Here is a 22440-nt window from a genome sequence, read left to right as displayed (position 1 = left end):
TGAAACCTGGGCAACAGATTCGAATATTTTAACAAAGGTGCAATATGGCTTCAGGAAAGGCATGGGTACCCTGGAGCAATGTGTAAATCTGGACCTCATTGTGAATAAATATACTGTAGTTAAAAAGGGCAACCTTTTCTTATGTTTTGCTGACCTGAGCAGCGCGTTTGATTTAGTTGATCACGCTATTCTTTGGGAGGTTTTGTTAGAGTCTGGGGCACCGAAGGAAATTGTTAATTTTTTGGCCAGGCTTTACGAGAACCTTTCTTGTAAAGTTCGCTACGGTACCCTTGGCGAATGTACTCCGTTCCTCAAAGTCTCAAGGGGAATTCGCCAAGGATGCGTATTGGCTCCCCTTTTATTTTCCCTTTTTATTAATTGTATTGATCGTAAACTGGCCAATATTCCTGCAGATGCTCCCCTGATAGGAGGTAAACCTGTCCCAATCTTATTATATGCGGATGACGCTGTTCTCCTATCCCGCACTCAGCTTGGGTTACAGCGATTAATCGATAGTTTTTTACTGTTCATTCAAAATAGGAGGCTCCGTGTGAATAAGTCCAAGACTTATGTAATGTCATGCGGGCGGGCAGTAAATAAACCGAAGCATAACTTTTATTTGGATAGCAATAAAATGACACATGTTAAATCTTTTTGTTATTTGGGAATTACATATAACCATGACGGGTCATGGTCTTCCGAGTTTGATAATATCAGACTGAAGATGCTGCGGACCACCAATAGCATATTCCGTTTTGCATCCAAGCTTGGTTCAAGAAGTATCCCAGTTATGATAAATATATATAACATTCGCTGTGTTTCTTCAGCATTGTATGGGGCGGGCGTGTGGGGTCATACTGAAGGCCCTTCGCTCCAAAAAGATGAAAACAAGTTTTTAAAGAGACTGTTATGTGCCCCTCCTTCTGCCTGTGTACAACTAATCCATGATGAGGTAGGGATCGTGTATATCTCTGACTTAGCAGACGTTCGACCACTCTTATTGTGGCGTTCTATTTGGGCTAAGCCTGAGACACGATTCACTCAAGAAATTATTCTTGATTGTATAGGCTTGGATTACTCATCACGAATTCAGTGGTTGAAATACATTCATTTCTGGTATAAAACCTTATTTGAAATTGATGTTCTTTTAGACCCTGAACTGGCAGTAGCAATCCCCAAAAAGGAAATCAAACAAACATTTATCAATTTCAAAAAGAATGAGCGAGATAAGGTGAATGGAAAGTTAGCCACCGTGAGGTTTTATAAGGAATTGAACTTATCTCCGGGGCTTCAAACCTACCTTGCGAATGTGTCTCGTCCTTCCCATCAATTCGTGTTAACCCGAGTTAGACTTGGTATTGTACACCACCTTGTTGCTTTTCCAAATCAGAAAGTTAGATCAGAAATGCCCTGCCCGTGCGACAACACCTCACGTCAGAGCTGCTGTCATTTTTTACTCTTTTGTAAATTTTATCACTTTTTAAGGGTAAAGTATCTTAAACCCATCTTCCTAAAACATAATATCAGATCTACAAAGAGTGCTCTAGTACTGTTATCTTCTCTAGAGAATGCGGATATTTGTTTTTTTGTTGCTACCTTTATCCTGAAATGTACAGCTGCCAGGAAGAGCATAGTGTTGCTATAATTTTATATATTCCTGTCTGTACATCAACATTTCAGTTTTTGTTGTATTTTGCCCTCAGTATGTACAGTCTGGTCGTTTATATAATTATTTTCCCCGTGTCATCCCGAGCCATATTAGATTTTTAGGTTTAATGTACAGCTGCCAGGAAAAGCACTCGGTGTGAAAAATATATTTATTCCCGTCTGTACTTACATGCCCTTTTTAAAAAAACTTTTTAGCCATGTTTTAAAATTTTAATATATACTGTTGTCCAGTGCATGTCAACATAGGCTCCCTTATGTGTTAACCCTGAGTACACTTTGAGTAATTTTTAGAATTGTTACTATACATGCAATGAATTGTTTTTAGTTGTTTTGCTTGTATGATTTGTATTTTTCAAATCGAATAAAAGCTTATGACTTGACTCTCGTTGGGAATGTGTGAAGAAGCGTTGGGATTAATTGGGAAGGCTAACCCCTCCCACCTTAACTTATTGCAGTGTTTATACAGCGTTCTCAACAGTGTGCGTTGTGACAGGAGCCAAGGAGTTGTCTTCTTGCAACACAACAATACGTCGAATATAAGAGACATGCAAGCCACACTGCCTCAAATAATTATGCTAGCACAGACAGACATAACACACTCTGAGGCATTCACACGGAGAAACATCACACATAAACAAAGATACAAATATGCATGCACATATGTAAACACTAAGCTACATAAACAGGAGTATATCACACACACACATACAAGCTAGCACCCACCTGTACTGACACAGACACAAACAAATAACCAAACATGGACGCACACCACACGCACAAAGAAATACATTGACTCAAAAAGTAACATACACTCATAGAAATACAAATGCACACATGGACACAAACCCATACCAAGACGCACACACACTGGCGCAGCCACATGTACATGGGCACACACCATATACAAAGAAACACACATAATAACACAGCCACACATTCACGGGCACACACTATACACAAAGACACTCTCCCACGCACATTCACATACACTCGCGCACTCGATGTTGGCAGTTATTCAAGTTAAATACAAGACCCAGTAAATTGAAGCAGATTATGCTTTTTGATCAAAAAAATGATGATGAAACAAAAAGTTTATGTTGGATAATGGTTGAACGGTAGGCCAATGGAAAATGAAGTACACACCACCCGTGTCTGTATCTAATGCCCAGTGGTCTTGAGTCATTGTGGACGCAACAAAGGAACAGGTTATGGGCAGGACGAAGATCCCACATACGAGTGTCAAATGCGCTATTTGGAAGTGATGGTGTGGGTGCGCAATTAAAGTGTGTGTGGCGCAGTATTAGCTGAGCTCATTTGGTTCTGGAAATGGTGCTGAAAAAAGAGCCCTTGTAAATGCATGCAGGGTCATCTTCACAGGATACCCTGTGTACACAGCTTCTCTCCTTAAGAGAGCAGACATTCTTCCTTACAAATGGGGGCCAGTGGTTGGTGTGCAGTGAAAGGAGCGGCCTTCCTTCAGAGTGAAGCCAGGATGGCTGCACTCGGTTGTGTAAGGCAGCGCAGAAGAAACGAACCGTGTAAATAAGATGCATGCGTGGAACATGTTTAACGGGTACCATTTGAAGAAGGGGGTTATCTCCTTAAGGGCAGACCCCCTTAGCAAATAGAGCCCAGTGGTCAGGCCTTTCTTCAGAGTGGGTATGGGCTAGGGCCCTCAGTTGTTGTGTAAAGCAGGGCTAAAGTAAGGAACGTTGTACATGTGTGCCAGGGATGTGTTTTCGGGCTACCCTGTGGACACGGAATCTCTCCTGAGGAATATGTCATTCTTTACCCAATAATATCTAGTTGTCGGTGCACAGTGAAAGGCGTGGCCTCCCTTCAGTGTGAGGCGCAGATGCTTGTGTAAAGCAATACTGAAGAAAGTGTTTACGGGGTCCCCTCTCTCCTTAAAGCAAATGTTTTTCATTTTTGGGGTACATTCACCTCCCAACAGACTCCCACACATACAAATGCCTTGCAATACACCACACTCTTCTCCGTGGGCATACTTCAACAAGTGCTTCGAAGCGGCAGTCTGTCACAAGGTGGCCCTTTGCCAGTGCTTAAATTGTCACTAAAGTGGTGCCAGGGCTCTTATTAGGTGGCAGATTTTTATAAAATGTTCGTTGTTTGCCTTCCTAATAAACAGCATAGTATGTGACTCGCAACTCATACATACATCCGCTTCCAGACGTGCCTTTTATGCACATCCATATGTACCCCCAATGGCCATATCTACCTTGTCAGCACTCGCGTTTATTTTACTTTCAAAGGCAATTTCCCTCGTAATGCACATGTACCCAGCCAGCTGCAGTTCCTTATTGTTTGTGGGTTACCTACAGCCGCTTGTTCACTACTATATTTACCGTTTACTCTTCACTCTCACATTATATGTGGAGTTTTATCTACCGGTAACTAGACCCGGAGGTATCAAACCGCTTTACTTAAGCACCAGCTGCATTAAATACACACACAATCATTTTTGTTAGGCACAGGGAGATTGACTGATTTGCCCAAAAACACACATTCTTGAGCATCCCTGCGGAGACTCAAACACTGTTCCCCAGCTCCTACGTCTACCGCCATAACTGTGAGTCCACATTCTGTCCACATTGTGCCTTTGTTCACTATGTCGGCTATTCATGTTTCCAGCGTGTTTTTAACCTTTTTATGTATTTATAAATATGCTAAATAAATGCATCAAGTGATACACAACTCGAATGCACATTTGCAAAATTAAAGGCTGAATGGTAATTAAGAGCCCAGCCACAGTCTGCAAAGGGGAAAGGGCTTGAGGCAGCCGACGATGAATTGCACACTACGATCTGTTTTCTTCAGTTACGAGAGAGCAGTTATTTCTTATAACCTTATTATTCAAGATAACTGAGGACTCATTGATTTCAGGCAGTCATCACATACAGCAACCCAGAGATGCTGGCCTGTACATTAAGCTGAACAGCTCCTTCAAACTGATTCGCACCCACACTTCTTTCTCCCTCATCGCTGCTAGAGCCCCTTATGTTGTGGACAACTCCTGCACAACAACCTGCTCCCATGTTTCTGTCTCCTGGTGTTGCCACCTTGCCTCGCACATCGCACCAAACACTCCTCTTTGCACAAATACCTTGCCCAGCCCCTCTTCCCAGACTGCGATCAATGAATGTTGTTTACTTTTCCATTATAAGTTTTAAAGTGGCCAACATGAAATCTACCAAGGTTATTAACATAATCCATGATGGGTCTGCTGGCAGGAATTTGGAGGTATAAAAGGCCCTCTTCCTGCATGTACTGACATCACAACTTTGCCCTAACACTTTGGTGGATCCCTGCTGTTGGTTCTCCTGATCTAGTGAGTTATTTTCCATCTTCTCTACAACTGGATCTTAGGACTTCGTTGTATCTGCCTTCAGCTTTTTTCCTAGGAGTTTTTTTCTGGACGCACTGTCACGTTGTTCCAAGACTTTTCCTCAAGGAGGATCCTACAAGGGAGTAGCCAGCAAGTGAATAGATTCCTACTTTGCACCATAATCTGCGACTTTTCTGCTAGGATGTCACCCCACCCGAAGTCAGCGCCCGGTGCGAATGCACCGCCCTAGAGCCACCTTGCTCAAGGGTCCTGTGACCTCTGTGACAGAGTCACTGTCACTCTATGGTGCGCTGCTTCATAGGCCTGCCTGCAAGACTGGAGGTGAACTTCGGTATGGATTGTGGTTGACAGGCCTTTACGTTTAACCCATAGTTGCCACCATTAGGGTACGCTTGATGGTGCAAAGACACCAGGGCTTCTAAGGTATAGCAAGGGAATATGCTCCCTCAGGAGAGTGGTCTGGTGGACTGGTCATGAAGGCTGAACCTGGTTCCCCAGTTCCAAACTCGGCAGCTTTGACCATAGTGCCACATCCTCTCCTCCACTGAACACCATACTGCTCCACTGGGAGACACTCGCACTGCCTTCAGCTACAGCCCAATTGTGGCCCGCTATAAACTTCTGGATGCAACACAATTCAAATTACGCATTAGACAAGAGTAATATGCTGCCTAAAGAAAAGTTACAAAATCATGGAGAAAGCAAATACTCATAAGGAATGCAAGTTTAAGTAAAGCATGTGAAATGTTAGCAGGAACAACATGGTTACCTTGACGCTTTTACATTAATTGTTCAGATATCAGTGAGTGCTTTTGCCAGAGGCAGAGCAGAAGTGGACACTGTCCTTGTCTTGTCTGGGCAAGAAGGAAGAGACAGAGTCCTTTTCCTTCTCTACCCGCCCCGCCCCGAACTGTCATGAATGCCGAGCCAGATCTGTGGGCCTTGGCTATATCTGCCATCCTGAGACACATGTTTAAAATAAAAAATCTGGGGAATAGAATCTATCACATTAAAGAAGTAGATTCACAGGAAGGCTGGTTGGGGCACTGCTAATTGATCTGTTAAATTCTGGCCTGCCTGCTCAGTGCTGTCCATGAATATTATATCTCTGACGCATAGTATTTTAAATTTGAAGGCACAGTTGCATGCTCTCATATGTTAGACAATTTGAACCTGCTGCTGCCTCATTGGCAGTGTACCTCAATTGCAGTATTGTCAGAGGGCTGCTAGAATACGGGACTAATGCATTTTAATGCGGTGATGCGGACACTAGCATTAAAATGTGTTTGTCAAAAGCCTGATGCAGCACTACCCTAACCCAGCCCTGAAACTGCGAAAAGTAAAATTATAATAACGTTATTATAATTTTATTTTTCCTGCTCAAAGAGAGCATTGTTTAAAGTTTTCATGTTAATCACAGTGCCCATCATGAGCTGAAATCAACATAAAAACGTGAACAAATGCACACAATCACCCTGCAGCCCAGCTCTATTAAGAAAAGAAATGCAGCAACATAACTGCTAAGGTTTCAAATTGATATGTGGGACGGTTTCAAACCTGCCTTAAAACCGTTCACGAGTATCTGTATGTGAGGAAATGCACAGTCTTTTCACTTTATTAAGCAAACGTTTGGAGTGATATTTAGCGCTGCGCCCACGCGCGCGCCTGGTTACTGGCGCACACAGCCTAGGTTGCAGCGCACATAGACCTTACACTGCCGCACACAGAGGAAAAAAATTAGAGGGAACATTGGTTATCAGTATCCTCTGTTCTCCACAATAGCTCTTCTTCCCCTGGTTTAACTCCAGGTACACTCTACTCTCTCCCTATCTGCCCTCATTCTTCTTCAGCCTAGTTTTTCTTTCCCCTCTCAGCTCCAGCTTTTCTTTCTTGCCCGACCTCAGCTGCTATTTCTCTCTGAGCTTCCTATTTTGCTACAAATCTCCCCTTTCCAGAGCACATCCATTCCACCTCAGCAACAGCACACACTATCTTAGCACCAGTGATGCACCACCACAAGCGCAATCCCACCACAAGCGCAGCCCCACCTCAGCAACAATTCAGCACTAACGCAGCATTACTCAGTACCACCTGAGCACCAGTGCAGCAGCACCACCACCTCAGCATGACTCCGCACCACCTAAGTATCATTCAGCATCACCACACAACCACCCCAGCATCACCTCCACATCAGCACACCACCACCTCAGCAACACCGCAGTCTGCCCTTGGTATCTCTGGAATCTGTTGATTCTCCCCTAAAATCTGTCCACTGCTCGTCTGGTAATTCAGGTACTGTTTGCCACCTTCCACCATCCTGTTGTTTATGTCTCCCCCCCCCCACCTCCATAACAAAAATAAACACTACCAAACACGCATTACAACAGGCAGGAAGAAGTTGCCAGCATATCAGGAGAAAAAAGACTAGAAATCTTTTTTTATGTTAATTCTTTTTTATAGGGTCGTTCAATTGTACATATTGTCTTCTTGGTTATATATTTAGAACGTAACAAATGTTTATAACACTTTTTTATTAAAACTTTTCAAAATTCTGCATAGTAGCCACAATGCTCTACACTATAACTTTAAGAAATTGGCAAAGGCAATTGCTCTGGCCTAACACTTTTAAGGTCCCAAAGCCGAGACCTATTGGTTATGCCAATGCTTGCTAAATATTATTTCTTTGCAAGGATAGGTGAACTAGGTCTATGTGACAATGCAAAATATCGTATTGTTACGTCCAAGTCAAGAAATAACTTGGTGGCAGATTTTAAGAAGATCAATTAAGTCAAAAAAGCTTAAAGGGAGTTGTGATTTGTTGTTGGTTCCGTAACTCAATTCATAAACAACCGTAGCCACAATGGGGACCTGGATTCAGTATAGTACTATCCACCAACATTAGGCCTAGGCCGTGCGTAATGGGTAAAAATTCGCCGTGATGGGGTGGTTTGGTGTGACCATACCCAAACCCGGAGATATCTTATAGACTATTGTGTTAATTCCTTTCCTTACCTGCACTCATTACATTGGATCAATCACCAAGCTTAACCACCTGGGCTGGCGTTTGCGCCCCCTCCCTCCCAGGTTCTTTATGACCATCCTGTCCGGTGTACCCCCTCCTCCTATGACGCCCTCAAATCACCCGGCTCAATCAGTGACAGCCCTTGCTCCCGCCGCCTCAGAGGGCAAGGGAAACAGCAGCCATGAACAACGACAGCGACGTGCGGCTGCGCATGACAGAATCTCTGCCATGCACGGACACCATCGAAGACAGTGAAGCGGAGTGCCCCTGTCCAGAGAAGGAGGAAGAGTGTCCCAAGGAGGAAGAGTGCCCGGAGGAAGAGTGCCCCAAGGAGGAAGAAGTGTGTCCCGTGAAGGAAGAAGTGTGTCCCGTGAAGGAAGAAGTGTGTCCGGAGAAGGAAGAAGTGTGTCCCGAGAAGAAGGAAGAGTGTCCCGAGAAGGAGGAGGAGTGCCCGTGCCCGGACCCACAGAAGAAGGATGAGTGCGCAGATGAAGTCGCGGGGTCCCCGTCAAAGAGTAAGGCGGCAGGAAGTCCATCACAGACAACCAAGAAGAGTCCCCAAGCCACACGGAAGCCCAGCAAGGCTAAGGCTGCAAGTCCATCCCAGAGTACCGGGCCAGGGGGACCGCCCGCGCATAAGGAGGATGAGTGCCTAGATGAAAGTGCGGGGTCGCAGGGAGCGGCTGGTGGCCCACCGAAGGACAGCAAGAAACCCGAGGCAGGGAAACAAGGCCCAGGAGAGGGTACACAAGCGGGACCCCAAGCCACGCCGAAGGACAGCAAGACACTCGAGGCAGAGAAAAAAGCCCCAGGAGAGGGGGCGGAAGCGGGACCCCCAGACACGCCGAAGGACGACAAGACACCCGAGGCAGAGAAACAAGCCCCAGACGAGGCCGCGCAGCCTGCTCAACCGCCTCCGACAGCCTCCAAGACAGCGGCTGATGAAAACAACTCTGCGTCTGGACCGGTGACGCTGCGCGTGCTCGTTGACATGGACGGCGTGCTGGCTGACTTCGAAACCGCCGCTCTGAACCTCTGGCAGGAAATGTACCCCGACGAGCCCTTCGTGCCGCTGGAGGATCGACGTGGATACCACATTAAGGCGCAGTACGCAGCGCTGCGCGAAGACTTGGGGGTGAGTACTTCCTTATTATGCGACTTGTTGTTGCCTTTGTTCATTGAGCGGCGGAGTGACAAGTCCTTGTGCCTCACCTTTTCTTCACAAGAGCGAGCAGAATCATGGTCGCGTGCTGAGGTCGACTGATATGGCAAATGAGGCTTTTTTTGGGAGCTTTTTCTTAACCCCTTTGCTGTAGGCCTCCGCTTAGCCCTTTCTTTGGCTATTTGGGGTAGTTCGCTGCCCTGTAACTTTTTGTCCACATAAGGTATCCAGTCAAATTTGCGTCCTTTTCTTCAAACATCCTGGGGATTCTAAAGGTACCCAGGGTTTGCAGATTTTCCTGGAGGGGACCCAGGAATTAACCAAAATACAGCTACAATTTGGGTTTTTGGTGAAAAATTGAAAAAAAAAGTGCTGAAGAAGAAAGCGTCTGGTTTTTCCCCTGCAAATGGTATCAACAAAGCGTTTGCGGTGATAAAATCACCATCTTCCCAGCTTTCAGGATTAACATCAACATTTTATACACAGTTTGGGCAGTTTAATGGGATATGGCCTATTTTTTCTATTTTTGTGCTTTTAACCTCGTTTCTGTAGGTGCTAGAAATTGATGTAAAACCATTAATGGATGCCACAACGCTATATATTTCTGAAAAGTAGACACCATTCTGAATTCAGCAAGGGGCCATTTGTGTAGATCCTTCAAGGTTTTCTTATAGAAAGTAACAGTTGAAATTAAAACATATTGAAAACGAGTTGAAAAAAACCCAGCCATTTGTGCCTGCATTTTCCCCTTTAACTTCTTGTAAGTATGGCATATTTTTAAAAGCAATATACCATTATGTAAACTGAAGCCTTATGGTTGCAGGGGCATATAGGATTTGTAGGGTCACCAAGAACCCGAAATGCTCCGAGCCAATAACTGAGCTGCGACTTGCTATGGTTTTTCATGGTGTACGCGGCATACAGCAATTCACTTCGTAAAATAAAAAGAGTGAAAAATAGGTATGAAGGAAAACTGTATTTTTGAAATGGGAACAACCTATGGAGTTTAGAAGTAGTGGTTATTTGCACAACTCCGTATATGTGGGTACCTACTCCAGCATGTGAATTAAAGGGCATTTTTGAAATGGAATTATTTTTTACACATTGTCTTACATTTGGAAGCGAGAAATGCATAGAAAGTCAATTGGCAAGAACACTTGTTCTACTATTCTGTGTTCCCAAAAGTCTCCTGAGAAAAATGGTGCCTCACTTGAGTGGGTTTCACCAGGTTCTTCTACCCAGAATCCCTTGCAAACTTTGTAAAAAAACAAATTTTCCTCACATTTCTGGGATGGTAAGTTCTGGAATCTGCGGGAAGCCACAAACCTCCACCCACCTTGTACGGCCCAAAGTCTTCTGCTAGAAATGGTACCTCACTTGTGTGGCTAGACCTAGTGCCCGTGACAGGAAATGGACCGATATGCATTGTGGACATACCACATTTTTACAGTAAAAACTGACGCTTTTTTTTTAAAACTACCTAGCTGTGGATTTTGAACCCTCGCTCTGCCGGCACCTAGGGAAATCTAGCAAACCTATACATTTTTGAAAACTAGAAACCCAGGGGAATTCAGGACTGGGGTGACTTGTATGGTGGTTCTCACCAGGTTCTATTACACAGAATCCCTTGTAAAAATAACACATTTTCCTCACATTTCTGTGATGGAAAGTTCTGGAATCTATGTGGATCCACAAACTTCCACCCATCCGCATTCCCCAAAGTCTCCCGATAAAAATGGTACCTCACTTGTGTGGGTAGGCCTAATGCCCAGTAAAGGAAACAGCCCTCAACGCAACGTGGACGCATCCCATTTTTCTAGTGAAAACACACCTTTTTTAAAAAAATTGTCTAGCAGTGGATTTTGAACCATAGGTCAGACTGCACCTAAGGAAACTTAGCAAACCTATACATTTTTTTAAACTAGACACCCAGTGGAATCCAGGCTAGGGGACTTGTATGGCTCTCACCAGGTTCTGTTATCTAGAATCCCTTGCAGATCTCAAACTTTGTGAAAAAAAATAATTTTCCTCACATTTCTGTGATGGAAAGCTCTGGAATCTGCATGGATCCACAAACTTCCACCGACCCTGCATTCTCCAAAGTCTCCAGATAAAAATGATACCTCACTTGTGTGGGTGGGCCAAGTGCCCGCGGCAGGGAAGGGCCCAAAACGTATTGTGGAGACATCAAAATTACCTATCAGAAAACGACATGGTTTTGAAAGGGGGGGCGGGGGTGCCTGGGTTTTTGGGCCCGGGCTCGGCAGCCATCTAGGGAAACCAACCAAACCAACACATTTCTGAAAACTAGACACCCAGGGGAGTTCAGGGAGGCAAGACTTGCATGGACCCCCAACACATTTCTGCCCAGAAACCCTGCAAACGGCCGGACTGGCTATAGCGGGCACCGGGCAATCCCCTGGTGCGACGCACAGGTGGGGGCCGGTTTTGGGACCCTGGGGGCCGTTTTTGTTACAGGGCCGTTTTTGCAGCATAGCTGCAAAATCGGCCCTGTACCAAAATCGGCCGAAGACCGGCCCCGGCAAAGAGCTCGGCGGCACCTCCAACCTCCCCCCCCGAGGGGTGGGGGGATGCGGGGGGGCGGCCGAGCACTTGGCCATGGCCGGTTGTGGTTCCCAGTCAGGCCCTGCCTGCAAACCACACATTTAGATGACAAAATAAAATATTTCTCAAATTTCTGTGTGGGAAAATTGTGGGATCACAGGGCGGACACACAATTCCTACCACCCAGCGTCCCCCAGGTCTCCTGATAAAAATGATACCTCACTTGTGTGGGTGGGCCAAGTACACACGACAGGCAGGGGCCCAAAACGTATTGAGGAGACCTCAAAATGACCTATTACAAAACAACCTGGATTTGCAACGGGGCTCCAGGGTTTTTGGCCTCGGACTCAGCGGCCATCTAGGGAAGCCTACCAAACACACACATTTCCGAAAGCTGACACCCAGGGGAGTCCAGGGAGGTATGGCTTGCGTCGACCCCTCAACTTTTTCCTACCCAGAATCCCCTGCACATCTCAAATTTAGCTGAAAAAAATCACATTTTCCACATATTTCTGTGTGGGATCGATGTGTTGGCTCAAATGTCCAACCCACAGCATTCCCCTCGGTCTCCCGAGTAAAATGATACCACCTTGTGTTGGTAGGGCAAAAACCTGTGACTGGGAAGGGCAAAAAAACAAGGATTAAGGGTATAGCACAGCACATTCTAAGTGCTACATTGAAAAAATAGGTTTTTAGCCAATTCTGTATTGGACACCTTCACAAGTGAGGTATAATTTTACCTGGGAGACTGAGGGGAACCCTGTGTGGTAGGACATTTGTGCCGGCACAGTGATCCCACACAGACAGATGTGGAAAATGTGATTTCTTTCAGCAAATTTGAGGTTTGCAGGGGATTCTGAGTAAGAGAACGTTGGGGGTGGGGGGGCAGGTGGGGGGCACGCAAAGCCGTACCTCCCTGGACTCCTCTGGGTGTCTAGTTTTCAGAAATGTGTGAGTTTGGTAGGTTTCCCTAGATGGCTGCCAATCCCAGGGCCAAAAACCTCGGTTCCCCCCCTTGCAAAACCAGGTTGTTTTTTTTTAGGTCATTTTGATGTCTCTCAATACGTTTTGGGCCCTTGCCTGTCGCATGTACGTGACCCACCCATATGAGTGAGGTACCATTTTTATCGGGAGACGTGGGGGAACGCTGTGAGGTAGTAAATATGTGTTCGCCCAGTGATCCCACAACCTTCTCACACAGAAACGTGAGTAAATGTGATTTTCTTCAGCTATATTTGAGTTTTGCAGGGGATTCTGGGTATAAAATTGTTGGAAGATCCACGCAAGGCACAACTCCGTGGACTCCCCTGGGTGTCTAGTTATCAAAAATCTATGGGTTTGGTAGGTTTCCCTAGAGGGCTGCTGAGCCCAGGACCAAAAACGCAGGTGAAATCCTGGAAAAAACAGGTAGTTTTGTGATAGATAGGTGAGCACCTATGCTTTTGGTCCTAAACTTGCAAACATCTAGGGAAACCTAAAAAACCCAGACATTTCTGAAACTAGACACCTGTGGGAGTCCAGTAAGGTGTGACTTGCGTTGATCCACCGACATTTTTCTTCCAACAATGCGCTGCAAACATCAAATTTAGCTAAATAGTCAAATTTTCCTCAATTATCTGTGTGGGGAAGTTGTGGTATCACTGCACGGCATAAATTTCCTATCACTCAGCGTTCCTTTCAGTCTCCTGATAAAAATGATACCTTACTTGTGCTAATGGGCCAAGTGCCTATGACATGGAAGGCCCAAAAACGTGTAGAGATTGAGGGGACCAAAGTGGGTCGAAAAGGGAAGTTTGTTTATATGTTTTTAGGCTGATTCTACTTTGGGCAACCACACAAGAGAGGTATAATTTTTCTCAGGAGACCAAGGGGGATGCTGGGTAGTAGGAAATTTGTGCCAGCCTGGTGATCCAACAACTTACCCACACAGAAATGTGAGGAACATTTGACTTTGTAAGTAAATTTGAGGTTTGCGGGAGAATCTGGGTGAGAAAACGCTGGGGGATCCATTCAAGCCACACTGCCAGCCAAAAGTCAGTACACACACACCGCCACCCAAGCGCCATCCATGAACGCTGCCAGCCAAGCGCCATCCACGCACGCTGCCAGCCAAGCGCCATCCACGTACATCGCCAGCCAAATGCTATCCATGCACAGTCACCCAAGCAATATCCACACACACTGCCAGCCAAGCGCCACCCACGCACTCCGCTAGCCAAGCACCCTCCTCGCACACTGCCAGCGAAGCAGTGCCGGACTGAGAGGAGCAAAAAGCCCTGGCAGATTGCTGCTCGACGGGCCCTGCGATTGGGAGGGTGTGCTAGTATATAGCACCTCTCCCGCTTTTGTTACTGAGGCCATATATTGCAGTACTGCTGCAAAACAGGCCCCCAGTGACAAAACCCCTCCCCAAGGCTGGAAAACCAGCCCCCACCCCTCCGACCCACCGGGGAAATGCCCCGTGCCTGCTACGGCCCATCCGGGTCTTCTGCCAAGCACAATCCATGCACACAGCTAGCCAAGCACCAGTCCACGTACACCACCAGCCAAACGTCATTCCACGCACACCACCAGGCAAGCGCCAATCTACACACACTGTCATCAAGCGTGAGTCCCCACACCATTAGCCAAGTGCAGGTCTACACACACAGCCAGCAAAATGCCAGTCAAAGGTCAGTACAAGCAAACCGTCAGTTTACACACACACACAAACTCCCCTTGGTTTATGGTTGTTCTCTGCCCCGCATGGGTGCAGATGAGACTAAAAATATCATTGAAACAGCCAAAATGTGTGCCTAAAAAAAGGGAGCAACCCTTGCCTTATGGGGTTCTCACTGGCATGCCCATAAACATATCCCTGGTGCCTAGTGGGCTTTTTGCCTCCCCCAACCTGGGGAGGGGACAGATAAGGGGCTATTGCCCCGATCTGCTTTCCCGGGGTGGCAAAAAATACTTTTTTGGGGGTGGGGACATTAGCATGCCCATTCTCTGCAGCCCCCACCCCTATGTATAAAAAAACAACAAAATCCTTGTTGCCTAGTGAGTTTTCTACCCTCTCCCCCCCAGGTGAGGCAGAAAAGTTGTGGCAATTGTTTTTATGGGGCGTGGGGGCATTTGCATGCACATTTTGGGCAGCTCCCACCCCTATGTATAAAAAAAATCCCTGGTGCCTGGGTGGGGGGGAAGGAGGGGAGTGTAGGCTAGCGGAGGGGAGTGTAGGCTAGCGTAGGTGGGTAGAAAGGACTATCCAAGGAAAAGAAAGGGCAGGGTGTGCTTGATGCTACTTGCTGCCGGAGGATGCAATGGCTTCAGGCCCAGGGATGAGCACCATTGTCCAAATCTCCGCTTCCTCACCTCATTCAGCTCCATGGTCGAGCTGTGTGAGGTAAAGTATTTGCAAGTATGCTGGACAGGAGAGTTCCTTAAAATTTCGATCTAAAAATCGTCTTGTCAAATTACAGCAGTTTGTAATCTACTATCACCGCCAGTTTCCCAATACTAAGAAGTTTCCAGAGCTTGTGCTGCCAATTCAGCACGTCGGTGTCTTGTCTGTGCTCCATTGGGACCAAATGACCTGCTTAGCTGCACAAAGTACAAGAGTAATAGCTCGCCCTCTTGCTAAGCACAGAAAATGTGTCATTGTACCTGAGTGGCCGAACTGCCTCAAACATTCATCAATCCTGCCTTGTTTCCATTTAGCTGTCCTAGCTGGGGTGTAATACCTGTAAAGCATAATTTTAAGTAAGGTCTCCTTTCTGGAGGCCCTATATGTGGACGTGCGAGCTCTGTGCAGGACGTCGGACCATTACATAGGGTTAAAGTCACATATGCACTCCAGTTCCCAACCTGCTGGGCAGAAGACTTTGTGTTGGCCTTTGGGGTGTTAAGGAAAGCATAAATGTCAGAGAAAAGACCAATGTTTGTGTGGTATGTGAGGCGCCATTTCTCATAAAGCATAAGGGGCCGACTGACATGTGGTTGGATAACCCAGTGTCGAATGGCAACGTATTGCCAATGCTCACTCGAGCGAATGCTGTGGTTTGACTGAACCTGCAAGAAGTCCATTAGGCCGTTGTAGTCAAAATGATCCCCCATCCTCTTACAATTGGCTTCTTGTCATGCTAGGAATTCTGTCTCTTGTAGAGCCAGTGGGAAGTCAGGGTTTCCTGAGATAGGTGTATGTTTTAATATGCAAGTGGAAAGCTTTCTTGTCAACTGCACTCTGTCCCAGGTCCCTCCTGTCGCCCTAACTACTGGGGAGATATAAACCCCTGGCAACTGGTGTTGCTTGCACAGCCACTGCATTTGCCAATGGTGAATCCCCGCTACCGCTAGGTCTATAAAACTCCAGTGCTTCTCAGTGCGAGGTCTATTCCACTCTAGAAGGTATCTAAGCAGCCCTGCCTGATAATACCAAACCAAATGGGGACTATCCAAGCCACCCTCCGCCTCAGTGAAGTACTCTTGTTTCTTTGCCATATGTGCCTATTTCCTATCCCATATGTAGTCCTCAATCCGGTGTTGCAACTTACCAATGACATGCCGGGGGAGGGGCTGCAGGGGGAGGGTTTGCATGGTGTAGAGTATCTTTGGTAGGAGGGTCATTTTAACCGCTGTCAACCTACTCATCATAGAGATGTGGCCTCCCTTCCAGGACTGTAAGTCAGATCTGGCAGTAGAGAGTAGGGCAGCATAGGATTGATACGAATTCTCTACGCAATCAGCACCATATAGAGGCCAAAGAGAAGGGGTAATGGGGGACATCCCCGCCTGGTGTCATGATAAAGGGTCTCAAAGTTAACCTTTTAACTGTCACTGTGGTAGTGGGACCGGTATAACTACACCATATACCATGCTGGATCCAGGCTCCAAGTCCCGCTTTAGCCAGCACTAGTTGTATATAAGGCCAATGTACCTGGCCAAAAGCCTTTTCGGCATCAACTGAGAGCAAAAGTGCCGGTATTCGGGAGTGGTTGGTTTTGTCTATATGGTGCAGAAGGCGCTTCGCATTATCGCTGCAGCCCCTCTAGAGGATGAACCCGGCCTGGTCGATGTCAACTAGACCTTGCATGTAGGGAGCCAAGTGGGCCAGCAGTACAGTTGTAACGTTCTTGGCATCGACATTTAACAATGAGATTGGGGGATATCAGTAGCAAAGAGTGGGGTCCTTTCCGGGCTTAGGGAGTACAGTGATGATGGTCTCCCTCTTGGTTTCTGTAAGTGAGCCTGCAGTGCTAATGGATTGTAGAGGTGGATAAGGAATTCATTGTGTGGCCAATGTTTTGTAGTCAGACATGTAGCCGTACAGGCCAGGGGCTTTGCCCAGCTGCCTTCGAGCTATGGCTGTAAGCACCTCGTCTGGACTGATGTCACCATCCAGCTGCAGGGCATCGTCCACGAGGATGCAGTCTGTAGGCTCATGAGCTAGGTAGGCCTCAGCATCCTCCTGATTAAGTGCTTCTGCTAAGTGCAAGGTAGTATAAAAGTGTTCAAACTCCTGGGCTATTGCGCATCCTGATAAACCCTATGTCCCTGTAACCCCTGAATCTCTGCTATTCTCTGGGCGTGCAACTGATGTGCCAGGAAACGCCATGCCTTAGTGCTCCTTCGTAATATTTTTGTTTAGTGCGAAGAAGCGCATATTTTGCCTGGCCATATCTAAGGCCTTAAGTTGCGTTCGGGCTATTGTGTGTTGGCGCCATACTCTATGGGAGCCAGACTGCTTGTGGGCCTCCTCTAGTTCCTTCACCTGACCCTTTAGCCTGAGTCACTTATCTTTTCTTTCTCTGTTGAGGCGGCCTCTTAGGACGGCCTTCAGAGTATCCCATAGTAGGGAAGTGGGGGTGTCAGGCGTGTCATTGGTATTGAGGAAAGTGCTAATGGTGTCTTTAACTTTGGTTAAAGTTGAGTCATATGTCGGCAAATTATGATTAAGGTGCTATGGACAAGGATGTGACTTTGTGCCCAGGATGTGCAGCGTGATATAATTGGTAGAGTGATCGGAAATGGCAGCTATGCCTATATCGACTAGAATGGTGGATGGTGGATGCTGGTAAAGCATGGAGATGTCAGAAAATAATCTTTTCTAGCAAATGTTTGATGTGCCGCTGAGAATTGGGTATAGTCTTTCATAGCTGGATGGTGTAGTCACCATACGTCCACTAGAACCTTATCCCTAACCTCTGAAGAGCTGTCGGTGTGAACACCCATGTCGGCCTTTTCCTCTGAGCTGATTGGTCAAAAAGTGCATCAGGGTGTGGAAAAGTAAATTTTGCCATGTTCTGTGTCCCTACGTGTCATCCATCATATGTTATGTGTGCATGATCAATATGCATATGTACTCCTCATGTCTGATTAATGACGCAATTATAGTTGTGTCCACCTCTAGTATGCCAGTTTCCAGTCCTCGTGAATACTACGGATATCAGGCCTATGTAAAGTAATGTTGCCACGTTTCTCAGTGTGCACGTTATTCCATTATAAAGTCCTCGTCTCTAGGCCTCAAAAGGGCCTGGACATTAGATTCAGCTCCTGTCTCCTGAAGCCTCGCTAAGGAGCGATACAGCCCCCACCTGTATCCTCGACCCTTCACTTACTTCCTGCCTCACAGTGCCCGGTGCAGCTTGGCTCTGCCTCTGAGTCTGCCAAAAGTATGTTATAATTCCAGTTATCAGTTCAGTCCTCCTTCTCTGCATTCCTAAGCTACTGAACTGCATCAATAGTTTCCGTCATTGTCTAGCCTTCACGTCTCCATGTTAAGAGAAATACTGTATTTAATGGTCATTTAATATTCTTCATCACGCACTACATGTAGAATAATGCATGCTCCAGTCTTAGAGTCCGTTAGCCTCTCCCCTCCTGACTCTTAGTTTATATCAACATGTTCCCTAAACATCAGATACTAGATAGAGTTTAGGTACATGTCGCTCCGACCCTCCAGACTTTAGTCTCTGCTCCTAGCACAGAGTTCATAGCCCCCAGCTTCTCCTAGTAACACGTCATTGCCAGTTTGCGCGCACCACCAGGTTAGAGGTCCCGGCTCCTTAGGTAGCCCCCTCCAATGTTTCCGCCCCATTCATGACATATTCTGTTACGTCTGCACATGTCTATGTATACGCCCAGTTACACCTACTTTTACTCTTATCTTTCGCGACTGCTACGCGTCACGCCTTCTGCTCCACCCACTGCTACGCCTACTGCAATGTAATGCTATGTGTTTGCGTTTTGTATATAAGCTCATGTATTGTTATTAAAAGTTAGCGCGCTCATCCCAGACCCAGCCCCAGCAGCTGCTGGGCCCCTGTTCCTATGCAGGTTGTCCTGTTCCTGTCCTTATGCTGTATTAAACCTGCAAAAAACTCCTACTACCTCGAATCTTGACTCTTATTTATTGAGCTATCTGTTATGATATATGTCTAGTCAAAAATAGGGTATTATTTATTTATTTACCACATAATGGCGCCCGAATAGGGACTTGCCCTTTCCCCACGCGTCGGTGAAGCCACGCCGACCCCCTGACCCTCTGCAGTCGTGACGGAACTCTTCTGCGCAGTGGCAGATATTTCTGCTCAAGTATCCCTCAGGCCCACGGAGGAGACGGAGGAGGCGGTCCAGCATCCAAACGAGACGGTGGAGGAACGCGGCGAGTCCCGACCAGAGCCCAAGCCAAGAGTCCAAGGTCCGAGGTATCCGGAGGCCCACCCGTAACTGAAGTCCGAAGTTCGTCGTCTGTCGTGGTAGCAGTCCAGTCCAGTCCAAGGCCTTCCGTTCTTGCTGCCCGGTGAGTACCATTGCTGGGGTAGTATCTAGACAGGGTCAATCTAAATTGACTCTGGTCCGTGGGTAGGTGGTACCCAGGCCCACAAACGAAGTGTTCACCTAGGTGGATACGGGTCTTGATGCGTCCCTTTATGGGACCGGTATGTTCCGTACTGTTTCAGCAGTGCATCCAGTAACTCTAGTCTGTTCCGTTCTCGAGAAATTCTTGTGTTTCTGTTCTCAGTATTCCAGGTAATATTTCTGTCCGAACTGTAATGTTATGATGTTGTTCAATGTATTTCCAATGTCGTGGTATGCCTGAATTGTTCTCCCAATTGTTATTGTTTCTCGTTTATTGTATTGTGTTCCGATTCAAGTTTACAATGTCTCTCTTTTCGAGACTACGTCAGTTAAAAACTAGAAAGGGTTTGTTAGAAGAAGCAGTTCCTGTCCCGCCCAGGGACAGTCCAGGTCATTTTATGTATCAGAAGCATGGCATAAGCGCCATATTGTATCTAGATTTATGGGTAGATTATACCAAACAGTTAGAAGAAAAGTATAGATGGCCCGTATCGGGTACATGGGATGCTGAATGCATCATGCGAGTAGAAGAAGCATTATGGAAAAAGAAAGCCAGACAGTCACAGAAAGACGCCATCGAGTTATGGCGCAAAGAAGCTCATAAAAGAACCGAAAAAGAAATCAGAAAGTCAGAACTAAGTAGAGAATCCCAAGAACGAGTCCAAGAAAGAGAATTAATCGAGATAGGTGAACGAGTTAGAACTGAACAGTCAGACAGACAGAGGCATGCCCTTATTAAGGGTATGTATCCTCTTCTTGCTGAGGGCTTGCCAAAAGCGACCCCAGAGGCATCCAGTAATTTCCCGCCACCATTAGTTCCGACCAAGCTACGTCACAAACAGACCGCAGCTGATATTTTTATTTCGTCCTATCTGGACGACACAGTCCCCGAATATGCAAATCCTGTTCGCGCTCCGCCAGTCCCTGTAAATCAGGTAATTCCTGCTCCTCCAGACACCGGGGTGCCCTTAACAGCCCCCCCGGGTCAGCCCGCCATACAAGTCCAGCCCACGTTACAATTACCGACCCTGCCAGGACGAAAAGCATCAGTTGATGATTCCAGTTTAGGGGCCGCAGGAGGAGGTCTTCCTCAAACCCCGCCGCCATACAAGCGTTTATCAGCACTCGAATTACATGCTCAAGCATCACAGCGTACTCCTAAAAGTAATAAGTCTGTTGCAGAAATCAGGCAAACCCTTGGCGAATGTGTCTATGACCCAGTTCCAGGCGAATTTAATATGGTTTTATATTCAGTACGCGTAAGGAGGGTGACCGAGTATCTAGTCACCTTGCCGAATATGAAAGAAGATCTAGACAGAATATATCGTTTCATCCGTACAGGGGATGATCCAGAAAGTATTAGTGATGCCATGTCTCAAAGGAAAGCCGAGATTCAGCGTATGATATTAAAGTTCTTAATTAATTGTCTAATAAGAGAACAAGATTACCCGTCTAAAGATCCAGCCGAAATGAAAACTCTGACAAAGTGGAGTGATAATATAGCCGAAGGAAAGCACAATACCATTAGTGCCATGGAAAGTATGTACAAGAAAATCCGTAGAGAGATAATAAAGATACACGAACAGCGTAAAGCAGCACAAGTAAGCGAGAAAGAAAGTACCTCTGATCCTGAAGAGGAAGACGACGAGAATACTGCCAGAATAGCGTATGTAGGAAAATCTAGATTTCCAGATCGCCATTTGCGTCTAGAACACAAGTCTATTTTCCATCATCCAGCACCAGAACAAGGTTCCCTAGAACAAGTATTCCAATCTACCGATCACATTCTAAAATCACGAATTGGTTATAGTGAGTTAAGTACTATGCATGAACAAGAAATAGCCCGATCAGCAGTCAGATGGATTACTGATTCTACCACTTTTCCAGACGAAATAGTGGCACAAATGTTTCTGAAAATGCCCCCAGCCGAACAGCGACTGGTGGGTATGTATATGATTCAGCACCTCATTACTCTGTATGAGGGTCAGCACTCTGATCCAGGTCCGTTACATGATGTCCTGAACGAGTTACTCCAGTACAGATGGAGAGGTCTAGGTACCGATTTAATTAGTGTCATTCTAGAACAACGTCACAAATATAGAACGTTTTTGAACCCGCATTTTGTTCATGTCTCACCCCCAGAAAGTAAATCATTCTACATAGACAGACAGAATCCGCTACGAGAAGTCCACCCAGTCAGAGGAACGGGTGGCGAAATGCAACGAGTGTTTGTATACACTCCAATCACAAAGATGGAACTCCTTGAAATGAAGAAATTAATTCCCTGTCATGACAAAGATCCAGCAGGGTTCCATAGAGAATTAAAAGACATGCTCCGTATGGGAGAATACACTTACCCAGATATCATTAAAATGTTAAAGGTCCTGTTGCCCGCAGGGGTGTATGAAAAGCTAAAGGAAAAAGAATGGGAGGTGGGAGAGAAAAAGATCGATTGGACAGTTCTAGAAGCTGAAGACAAGGCACGAGTACCAGGTACCGGTCTTGGAGATAAATGTAAAGAATTACCAGAATTATTGATTCAAGTTTTACCCAGATTATTGACAACCAGAAAAGAAGACTGGGATGCAATCTCAGCCTGTAAACAGAAGCAAGATGAAGATATTAGTGATTTTTATTCTAGATTTGAAAAATGTTTCAGTATCAACAGTGGTCTCAAGACAAGTAGTGAGTCATACCCTCACCTTTTTGTTACTAAATTAGTCGAGAATTCAAGTCCATCAATTAAAAATCGAGTTTTGAAAGTCGAAAGCACCTGGCAAGCTAATACTCCGTCCCAGATGCTCCAGATGCTCCAGT

General features: G+C 46.1%; 1 protein-coding gene across 5 annotated transcripts in view; it reads left to right on the top strand.

Annotated features, from left to right (window-relative positions):
- Positions 1-8087: 8087 nt before the first annotated feature.
- Positions 8088-22440, top strand: part of NT5C (5', 3'-nucleotidase, cytosolic) — a 531233-nt gene continuing 516880 nt past the window's right edge. The window contains exon 1 of one of the 5 annotated variants that reach the window (XM_078654501.1): positions 8088-9192. In XM_078654501.1, the coding sequence (XP_078510627.1) occupies positions 8239-9192 (954 nt within the window). In that variant the 5' untranslated portion in view covers positions 8088-8238. The remainder of the gene's footprint in view (positions 9193-22440) is intronic. The other 4 variants (XM_078654502.1, XM_078654503.1, XM_078654499.1 and 1 more) reach the window with 4 other exon arrangements.

The sequence above is a fragment of the Lissotriton helveticus genome, chromosome 7, assembly GCF_964261635.1.
Source record: "Lissotriton helveticus chromosome 7, aLisHel1.1, whole genome shotgun sequence".
In the NCBI taxonomy this organism is placed as follows: domain Eukaryota; kingdom Metazoa; phylum Chordata; class Amphibia; order Caudata; family Salamandridae; genus Lissotriton; species Lissotriton helveticus.
Note: the sequence above shows the minus strand (reverse complement) of the source record. Positions and strands in the feature narration are given on the sequence as shown.